This window comes from Pituophis catenifer, unplaced genomic scaffold, assembly GCF_029215685.1.
Source record: "Pituophis catenifer annectens isolate HBS135680 unplaced genomic scaffold, rPitCat1.0.hap2 SCAF_2, whole genome shotgun sequence".
Classification (NCBI taxonomy): domain Eukaryota; kingdom Metazoa; phylum Chordata; class Lepidosauria; order Squamata; family Colubridae; genus Pituophis; species Pituophis catenifer.
Window position 1 is genome coordinate 158,475,086 of NW_027256882.1, and position 11,240 is coordinate 158,486,325.

The 11,240-nt window shown below is 39.5% G+C and overlaps 1 protein-coding gene across 1 annotated transcript; it reads right to left on the minus strand.

The window, feature by feature from the left end:
- Positions 1-3,069: 3,069 nt before the first annotated feature.
- On the minus strand, positions 3,070-11,009 carry GPR182 (G protein-coupled receptor 182). The gene is made up of 2 exons (XM_070934902.1): positions 10,913-11,009; positions 3,070-4,412 (listed from the first exon to the last, which is right to left on the minus strand). The coding sequence occupies exon 2, from the start codon at positions 4,391-4,393 to the stop codon at positions 3,317-3,319; it is 1,077 nt and encodes a 358-aa protein (XP_070791003.1). The 5' UTR covers positions 4,394-4,412; positions 10,913-11,009; the 3' UTR covers positions 3,070-3,316.
- Between the last annotated feature and the right edge of the window lie 231 nt (positions 11,010-11,240).

The window sequence follows — 11,240 nt, forward strand, 5'->3', positions numbered from 1 at the left end:
CGATCCTGACGGGGGCTCAAGGTTGACTCAGCCTTCCATCCTTCTGAGGTTGGCAAAACGAGGACCAAGTTGTCGGGGGCAATATGCTGACATTTGTAAACCACTCAGAGAGGGCTGTAAGTACTATGAAGCAGTATATAAATGCTATTGCTACTTGGATGTCTCTTTCATTATTAGGTACTAGAGTTGCTATTTTCTAATTAGTGTGTTTTAATGGTTTGTTATTTACTGGATGTTTATTCGTTAAATTTATTTTGCCGACTTATCTTGCCATGGGGCTATTTTAGGTAGCCTACAACAATAAAATCAGGAATGAAAAGAAGTGTAAACGTAACAGTAGCAAAATAATGAAACAATAAAGAGTGAGATAAACAATGAAAATACAGTGATGTAAGATTAAAAGATGGGTGGGGGAAGCAGGAATGCAGGGGGAGAGGTTTCTACTTTAGTTAGCATATTGGATATTGCCATGAGTTAGGAGGATTCAGCAGTATACAAATCGTCTCTCTGTGTATACACACACACACACACACACACACACACACACACACACACACACACACACACACTGGCTTGTTTTAAAAGATGAACCAGTGTTAATCTTAAACAAGAGACCAGTGGTGTCTGGGATAGGATGGGGGTCAGAATATACAAGATAGTAAGCATAATACATTGATACAGGTTTTATTCTTTTTGTCAGGCATGTAAAGCCAATTGGTGTTCAAAAGAGGTGGGGCTTTTAATGGTGACACCATGCTGTTTTGCAGATTTTACCCCCCCCCCCATCTTGTTTCACCTCTGGGAAACAAGATGGAAAGTGGTGACCTGCCTGCTCTGATGCTGTAAGACACATACAGAAGTGTACATTCAACCAAACTGATATATTCAAAGTGTTCTTCTCTAAAACACATAAAAGATCTACATTTGAGTAGAGCAAGGTTTCTCAAGAATATTTCTGACTAGTGCAATCTTTTCAAATGACTCTTCTTTCTAGTTTGGGCCAAGAGAGGCCATTTCCCTCCCAGCTGGGCAAGGAACACTTTGAAATGACCCTGTTTGCTATAAAATAGTGAATATAGTCATTATATGAATATGAGCTGTGGTGGTGCAGTGGTTAGAATGCAGTACTGCAGGCTACTTCTGCTGACTGCCGGCTGCCTGCAGTTCGGTAGTTCCAGTCTCACCAGCTCAAGATAGGCTCTGCCTTCCATCCTTCCAAGGTCAGTAAAATGAGGACCCAGATTGTTGGGGGCAATATGACTTTGTAAACTGCTTAGAGAGGGCTATAAAGCACTGCAAAGCAGTATATAAGTCTAAATGTGATTGCGATTTTACAAGAACGCATTGTATTGGAACATGGAATATGAGAGGCATGACAAAAGGAAAAGTTGTAATCATTAAGAAGAAATGAAGCACGCTAGGTTAAATATTTTAGGACTGTATGGTCTTACATGGAGCAAAAAGTGCCCCTTTAAATAAGATGAGCAATGTTATGCTAAATATTCAAGGCAATTATACTAAAAGTTGGAATAACTACCAGCCATACCTTTGATAGGCTAGCTAATTGCCAAATGATTACAGTTAAAAGGAAGAAATTAATATCTTTCAATGGATCAATCAATGAAATCAACCAGTCAATCAAAATACCACTTTATTGAGTACAAGATTCACTCAGCCCATCTGCCCATTTTTACATCACTTTTGTAAAGTTGGTGAAAGATTAAAAGTGCTTGAAAATTCCTATGGATTATCTTGCATATTTCTGTCAAAATAGAATGTTTACAAATACATTTACAGGTGTCCCCACTCTACTGCACTATTCCATTGCTGTATTAGGTTAAAGAAGTATTCTCTGCATCCCTTGAATGATGTTTGGATGCAACAATCATAGCTATATCTTCTTACATTGTATTTCATTTAAGGGACAGAGAGAGAATTTATCTCCAGCATTTCGTTCGGTTCATTTATGAATTTCTTCTTCAAACCAGTTATGTCCACTTTCTAAATACAGAGACCCTTTATGTCTTGTCCAGTCCTTAACAAACATGATCCATGGCCAGTAATAGCATTACTTTGCAAGCATTAAACACTGAAATAATTCTCTCTTAAATTTATTTCCATACTAGGTAAAATGTTAGAAGGGTATATAACTCAAGGAAGTGGAAAAGTCAAGGATAGACAAATGTTCCAGCTGCAGAAGAAGGCGGGGGGGGGGGGGGGAAGAAAGACACCCCAGAATCTAGTTTGGGATTTTTAACACACTGAAAGAATTCAGGGTGATGTGCATTCTCTCAGAAGTGAGAAACTCTAGAATCACCTGTGGTATAATCGTCTAGAAATATTCTTTTCACAGTTTCCTAAATTCACATTTTTATTGTGGTGTTAGGTCAGGGATCAGCAACACGTGGCTCTGGAGCCGCATGTGGCTCTTTCATCCCTCTGCTGTGGCTCCCTGTTGCTGGTCGGCTTCCCAATTGATAGGGCTTTCGGTTAGGACAGGCAGAGGAAAAAGGACATTATGCTAGGAGGAAACTCTATGGTGAGGGAACTAGACTTCTGGTCACCAGAGGAAAAAGGATGCCGTGCTAGGAGAAGACTATGATGGGGGAACCGGACTTCCGGTCGGCTCCAGAATTGAACAGGGGCTTCTGGTTAGGACCTTTGTGGCTCTTTGAGTGTGGCTCTTTGCCGACCCCTGTGTTAGGTAAACGTTAGTGGTTTGGGCTAAAAAGACCTATGTAGGAATTGCTAGGATCGAATTGTTAGTATCCTGATTTCCCAGTTCTAAGAGACAACTAATTGAATGTTCACATTAAAATAGGGCTACACCTTGTTTTATCTTCACAGATCACTTTAGTTCTTTAGCTTCTAGGTTGGAGCTATATTTACAAGTGCTTCAGGTATAAGTTGCTCTCCTAGCAATTCTGTTTAACCAGCAGCTCAGCATTAAGTTTTCAGAATACTATTTTCATACAAAAACTGCTCACATTAGAAGACATTAAGAGAAATACATCTCTTTTCCACAGTAAAATGTCAAAGCAGCAAAAAATATATATTTTTTTTCACTTCAAATTTCAAGATGAAGGAAGTAGCTAAGGACTAATAGCAATGTTAGATTTTGGTTGATTAAGGCCAGTCAGTTTGACACAGCAGCACATAATCCTCCTCCCTACCTTATTTTTTCCTATATTGACCTTCTTTTTAAATTGTAAAAAACATTGGCAACAACAAGTATCCTAATGAAGCCTATCCTTTGCTGATACAGAAAAATGCAAATGCATTCTTATGACAATGACCCAAAAATCAGGAAAGCTGTTTAAATTGGTGAGGTCTTGTCTTGTGTGATGACTACTGAGTGTTGGGTGTTGGAGGAAGAGCCATCTCTGTCCTTCTGCTCCATCTGGCTCTTGGGAATGTATCGAACCACAGCAGAGATAAGCTTTCCTTGGAAGTTCTTGCTCAGGAAGTTGTACAGGATGGGATTGACCACACAATGGACAAGGCTGAAACAGTCTATGATGTCGTAGAAGAAGTACAGGAACTCAAGCACAGAGCAGTGGAGGAATATACTTGTTCCCTCAAGGGTGAAGATCAGCAAAATTAAGTGGAAAGGCAGCCAACTGATCAAGAAGACAATTATGTAAGCATAGATGAGGTAGCAGTTTTTTCTGCTCTCTGGTTTATCACAACGCTTGATGTGTCTGGCGGTCAGTATGTTAAAGACTGCCATGATGGAGAATGGGATAAAGAACCCAATTAAGGCAAAAAGGAGGGTGAGACCGAGGGCCCACTCATTGTAGGTCTCCAGTGGGGCCATAAAGAAACACACGGGCTCAATGGTATCAGTTAACTCCATGTGTACCACCTCTGGCAAAGGGAGGATGGCAGCAAAAGCCCATATGCAGCAACAGGTGATCCGTCGCACAAGATGTTGGCGTTGATGCCAGAAGTGGGAGGAAGTTGTCAGGGACACATACCGATCAATGCTGAGGCAGGTGAGAAAGAAAATACTGCTGTACATGTTGGCAAAGTAGAAATAGTGGGTGAAGCGACAGAGGAAATCTCCCCAAAGCCAAGTGTAATCAAGCACGACTTCCAACATCCAGACTGGTAAGGAGAGGACCACCCCCAAGTCTGCAAGGGCCATATTGAAAATGTATAGGTTGACCAAGTTCCGGTGGTTTCGGGTCTGCCAGTTGACCCATATGACCAAGAGATTCTCCACCAATCCCACCACAAAGATGATGAGATAGAGGACAAAGAGAAAGACCCGTTTAACGCCATCATCTAGTCCCAAATCACAAGTGCTGAATGTGTGATTGAACGCGTGGAAGAGATCTGTCAAGTTGTGGTATGCTTCATTGAAAGGGGGGAGGGTCGCTGGCTCTCCCATTTTGAGGGGAAAAGATGAACTGCAAAAAAAGAAGGAAATGTGAAATTAGAATGTATTCTTCCCCTGAACCAAGAACATTTATATCAGGAAATTGATTTAAAAAAAAAATAGCTATGGATTTTATTTATTTTATTTTATTGAATTTCTATACCGCCCTACTCCCGAAGGACTCAGGGCGGTGCACAGCCATGAAATAAAACACATAGATATACAAAATTTAAAATCGAATAAAATGAATTAAATAAATTTGGCTGAATTAATACCCATAATTTAAAATACCCATAATTTTAAAATACATTAAAAATTTAAAATTTACACTTAAAAGGGAGAAGATTTAGGCGAGGCCTTATCCCTTTTAAATCTGTGAAGGCTTCAAATTTGGGAGGACTCAACAGGACTCCCATTTTTTGTTTTGCGATTTGGCCACTGCTGCATATAATGTATAGTATTTATCAAATACATTGATCAGTCACCAGAATATAATCTGACAGCAAACAGCACTCCTTAGTGATACTCATGATTTTACCTACCGTGTTTCCCTGAAAATAAGACCCTGTTTTACATTTCTTTGAGCCCTGAAATAAGCGCTTGGCCTTATTTTCGAGGAGGTCTTATTATTTTGGGGCATGTAGAGCAAGATGGGGCTCCTCTTGCCACTTACCTGATTTCCAGCTCTGTGTTTAAATATTTTTGGGAAGGGCTTATTTTCGGGGGGAAGCTTATTTTAGCACATGTGCTCAAAAGCCCAATTGGGCTTATTATCAGGGGATGTCTTATTTTTGGGGAAACAGGGTAGTTTGGGTAATGAAACGTCTTCAAGAAAACAAGCAACCGCAGAGAATATGAAGGACCCCTCATTTCAACCCTGAGCTAAAGATATTCTCCTTTATTGGTACATTGATCAGCCTCTAGTCAGACCGTCTGCCCTGATCTTATCCCTTCTCTAATGTTTCTTCAACTCCCAAACTTGATCAGCAGCTCAATCCCAAGGACAATGATGAGTTCACAGGAGAATCTGACACAAAGAATCAGAGTAAGAGAAACAAGCATGCTGACTGTGGACTAGAGTTTTGTGTTGCAATGTAAAGAACAGGAAAAGGCAAATTTCTGACAGGCCTACCAGGACTCTCAATGAGATCAATGTGGTGTACAGAATGTTGTGGGATTATCATAGGTTAGTGAGAGAGCCTGTTTATTCGGTTTTTTAAATCCTTTTGTAAAATCCTTTTAAGTTAGTCAAGGTGGCAAACATACTTGTTGCTCCTACTATTTTCCCCACAACAATTTCCCTGTAAAGTGGGTTGGGCTGAGGGAGAGTGACTGGCTCAAAGTCACCCAGCTGGCTTTAGAATAGAATAGAATAGAATAGAATAGAATAGAATAGAATAGAATAGAATAGAAGAGAAGAGAAGAGAATAGAATAGAATAGAATAGAATAGAATAGAATAGAATAGAATAGAATAGAATAGAATAGAATAGAATAGAATTCTTTATTGGCCAAGTGTGATTGGACACACAAGGAATTTGTCTTTGGTGCATATGCTCTCAGTGTACATAAAAAGACAAGATACACCCGTCAAGAATCATAAGGTACAACACTTAAAGATAGCCATAGGGTACAAATAAGCAATCAGGAAACAATATCAATATAAATCATAAGGATACAAGCAACAAAGTTACAGTCATGCAGTCATAAGTGGGAGGAGATGGGTGATAGGAACGATGAAAAGACTAATAGTACTAGTAATGCAGCCTTAGTGAATAGTTTGACAGTGTTGAGGGAATTATTTGTTTAGCAGAGTGATGGCGTTCAGGAAAAAACTGTTCTTGTGTCTAATTGCCTAGTGCTTTATAGTGTCATTTTGAGGGTAGGAGTTGAAACAGTTTATGTTCATTATGTCCTTTAATACTTAAGGTGGGACTAGAACACACAGTCTCCTGGTTTCTGGGCCAGCACTTTAACCACTACCCAAAACTGGCCATGTACCTTAACGTATCTACTTCCATCCTTGGAATCTCCAGAGAATGAATTTATTTGGAAATGATAGAGTTATCAGCAATAAAATATCGTTAGAACTGGCATTCTCTCAGATAGGGTTGCCCCTTTGTTTTCCTGGTTAGGTCCCTGTATCTTTACTTTTGCAATAATGCACATATTCAAGGAACATAGGTTCTTTTACCAATTAAGTTTTAGCAGCATTAAAAATGCAGTTGTATTTGTACTCAACACCTTCAGTGACTATGTGGAATTGCCTGTTTTCCCTGCCTGTATTCATTGAATATGAAAAGAGTATAATAATGGAGCTTTAGAAATGATCAGATTCCATTTTTCTCTTTTTGGGTTGTGGAGAGAGAGACACACAAAGACCACATCAAAGGAACCCAAAAGTAAGATCACTATTGCGGGAGATACCTGTATACCTAAGGAAGGATATGGCACTGTCCATAGAAAAGAATACTTAAATGTAACCTCTTCATTAAAAATCATTCCCACTATGCATTTTTGCCACCAATGGCTAATCTACATGTTTGATATTTGGGTTGGATCTAGGTTAATTGGGCAATTTTGGACAAAGACATATTTATTTATTTTATTATTTATTTTATTAATCATATTTCTATGCCGCCCACTCTCTGAGGACTCTGGGCGGCTTACAACAATCGACAGTATACTAAATAGCATATTGCCCCCAACAATCTGGGTCCCCATTTTACCTACCTCGGAAGGATGGAAGGCTGAGTCAACCTTGAGCCGGTGAGATTTGATCTGCTGATCTGCTGAACTAGCAGTCAGCTGAAGTAGCTGCAGTACAGCACTCTAACCACTGTGCCACCTTGGCTCCCCTAACACAATATAACACAAAGTCCCAAGGAGGATTCTGTATATGTACATGCAAGCAATTTATTTTATTTCCTTTTTGTGCAGAGATGGCAGGGTTTTTGTTATTGCAGGTTCTGTAGCAGTGCAAGGGCAGACCATGATCTTTGCTTTTAGCATTCCAAATTTGACTATTTTTGAGCCTATTGATTTTCTGGGGTGACATGATAGCAGTGTTCCAATATCTAAGGGGTTGCCACAAAGAAAAGGGGGTCAACCTATTCTCCAAAGCACCTGAAGATAGGACAAGAAGCAATGGGTGGAAACCAGTAAAAGAGAGGACCATCCTTGAAATAAGGAGAACTTTCCTGACAGTGAGAACAATTAATCAGTGGAACGACTTGCCTCCAGAAGTTGTGGGTTCTCCAACACTGGAGATTTTAAAGAAGAGATTGGACAACCATTTGTCTGAAGTGGTACAGGCTTTTCTGCCTGAGTAGGGGGTCGAACACCACCAAAGGTCCCTTTGAACTCTGTTATTCTATTATTCTATTCTTCAAATGGTTTTTGAAGAACTAGAGAGTGAAAATAGTGGATATCTGAAAATGTGCTAATTTAGCCTTGATTATGCAAACACTACCCTGTTTCCCCAAAAATACAACCTATCCTGAAAGTAAATCCTAGCTTGATTTTTACATGTGTGCCCAAAATAAGCCCTAATTAAAATCCTGCCCATTCCAGAGTGCATGGGTAAAAATTAAGCTAGGGTGGAGATGGGGGGGGAGCTGCCCTACTACTTACCTTCGGACAGTTGCAGCCAGGCCCCGCACACCCTGACACCTGCCTTGCCGGCCCATTTCTTCTGCAGCAGGCAAGGCTTTTCTGAAGGCCTCTGTAACTGATAACAAAGCTCCAAATCGATCCAGAGCTCTGTTATTGGCTGCAGAGGCCTTCAGGAAAGCCTTGCCAGCCAGAGAAGAAGGAGTTCCTGAAAGCCTCTGACAGCGAAAAGGAGGCTGGGGGTGATGCGCACAAGTGAAGTTAGTCAGTGGATGACATCCCCAGAAAATAAGACCTGGTGCCTTTTTTTTTGTGGCAAAAAAAATATAAGACAGGGTCTTATTTTTGGGAAAACACGGTATTAAAATAAAACTGAACACAGTTGAAATGCCATCTTTTCTATGAAGGAACAGTATGAAATGCATTATTGGACATTATTTCATAAATAATGTCCACCACATAAATAATGTGGTGGACATTATTTCAAATAATGTCCACCACATTTACAAAGCTACTCAAATGTGCTGGGAGAAGCTGTAACATTTCAGCCAGCGCAAAAGCAACTTCAGTCTTGATACTGTAAATATGCCTTCAATGTTTTAAAATCTTATTTAATACAAAAAAAAAAAAATCTCAATCATGAAATACTGTCATTAGGTAATTTAAAAGTGGTAAACAAAACTATGCTTTGAAACTATTTGTGTTCAAGATGGTTTTTATTTCAAAATAAATGTATAGATGACTTCCATCTATAGGGACCAGGTGAGCTTTGAGATACCTTCATATATTGGGGCTGAGAATATATTTTCTAAGGGTAGTCCTGGGAAACAATTTTGGCATTCTGAAGAATGTGATTAACTGCACACACTCTTAAGAGTATTGGACTGGGAAGTCCTTGATTAAAATCCTCCATTAAGCGATTAAAAGATCACTTGGTGGTCTCATATAAGGAACACAACTGTCAGCCAAAGTTGATATGAGAATAAACTGGGAACAGAGAGCTGTTTTATTCACCAAGTTCACTTTGAATTCAGAGAAACACATATCAAGAAACAAATATAGTTAATAAAATGTGCCTCACGATTGCTGTGTGTGCCTCACAAAGTAATTAGAGTTGGATTATTGTTGATTAAATTGACCCTGTATGCTAGTTTTGGCTATAAACTGCATTTTTATCAAGACACTGCTTTTGGAGATGTGTGGGAACTGAAGGCATGAGATATAAACCAACCCAATTATTTTACTGAATGCTTAATAAGACTGATATCCCTTGGCAAACATTGACATCATGCTGATATAGGATCCAGACAGGTAGGATGGTTCTAGGTAGATCTGATGGCAATTGTGTCTCTCCAGTGCTCCACATTTCCTCCTTCCTTCCTTCCTTCCTTCCTTCCTTCCTTCCTTCCTTCCTTCCTTCTTTCCTTCTTTCCTTACTTACTTACTTTTCACTCCACTGAATGATGTAAGAACTCTAACTAGCAGGATTGGCTACGTTTTAGTCTCTTACTACATTGGCCAGAATCCATAGGATGCTTCAAAATGGTTTAAAGCAGAGATCCCCAACTCCTGGGCCACAGCCCACTACCGCGTCATGGCCTATTTGCAACCAGGCCACACGAGCCTGCACACTGGCCTGCTGTTTACATAACTTGAGCTGTGCACTTATGCACCAACCAACTACTCATGCAGCCCGGTTCCCCTCTCCTCCCTGCCGGGCCGCCAAGCCAAAAAGGTTGGGGACCACTGGTTTAGAGGATACACAGCTCTGTTTCAGACTAAGGCATAATAGTTTTACCAAGAACTATCTACCAGCTCTGCAACATGAGATTCTTTATGCCACTCTTTCCCAACCTGACTGTTCCAAATATATAGGGATTATCTCGCGTGCCATTGCCATTTACAACACTTATGAGTAATTTGGCACATGATGGTAAGAGTTGTAATTCAACACATCTGGAGTGTTCCAGACTGGGGAAGTTGTTTTAGGTGGAGGTAACAGGCTTTATTCCTAGAATCAAATGTACAGAAAATGCCACATATGGCTTTCCCCATTCTACCTTAAACAAAACTCAGTGTCATTCTTAGCATTCTAGAATAGATGGTTCTCTTTTGAGCTTCTGTTCTGTTCCTGTTTCCTCAGATCTTTTAACTAAAGATATCACAGAGGATCTTATACCTCCAACAAATGTGCTTTGCAAAGATAATAATGACTCTCTAAATATTTTCTTTGGGTTTGAAAGAGCTGGAGATTGGACACTGAAAAAACTATCAAAAATTGGCCTAAAAGTAGTTGATGTTTAAATGATTCTTAGGATGGATTTTTATTAGACCAGATGTAAGCACTGGCTGGTTTTTGCATTCCATGGAATTCTTTCCTCAAGAGAAAAATGAAAGGAAAAACAACAGTGTGATATATCTAAAATTTTGACATATCCTATCAATTGTAAATTTTGGGCCATAAAGAATGTTCAAAAGAAGCAATTGTCTCAAATGAGTTTTTTTTTTCTTTCCATGTTATACAGATATTACTTTGCTCCTTGAAACCATCAAAGAAATTTTCCCAATTTTAAAAAACAACACTCTTGATGAAACTTTAATAGTTGAAAGCAGAATGGATATATAATGATGGATATAGCAATTTCCTTCTCAAAGTGCCTTTAATTCTATTTACAGACAAATTTGTCTATTTATAGACAAATAAAATATTTGCTTCTCTGCAATCTGGATGGAGAAGAACCATAATATTATTATTATTGATGATGATAGGTTAAAAAAAGACACATTTCCTATAGAGCACTTGAAAGAAGAGAAAGTACTTCTTTAATCCAAATTAAATCTGTTTCCCCACCCCCTAAAATACAAGCTAAGCTCCTAGCAATGAAATTTATTTCTGGAGAGCAGGTCAATCGATTGCTTACCTTCTTAGAAACCAGAATTGATTCTGGTGATGTTGCAATAAAGAGATCTACTCTTCAGTCCCTCCAACTTGAATGTGAGGTGCAGCCTTTCCAGGAATGTGAATTTGTTGGCAATTCACAGATTTGTTGCTATTTTCTGTCCCTCCTATCTCTCACACACAGGAAATGAGCATCACAGGCTGTTACTCTGAAAGCAAGGCCCCTCTGAAGTTTTTGCCTGAACGCTCGAGCACAGCTCTGGTTCCAGGAATGGGCAGCACGGATTATTCTCAGCCCCACGCTTTTGAAGAAATCTAGAGGATGTCTGCTTTCCTGAGGCAAATTTCCT

Bases quoted from the DNA above. Each gene is read 5' to 3' on its own strand.
- GPR182 (XM_070934902.1), bottom strand. From the start codon at position 4,393: ATGGGAGAGCCAGCGACCCTCCCCCCTTTCAATGAAGCATACCACAAC.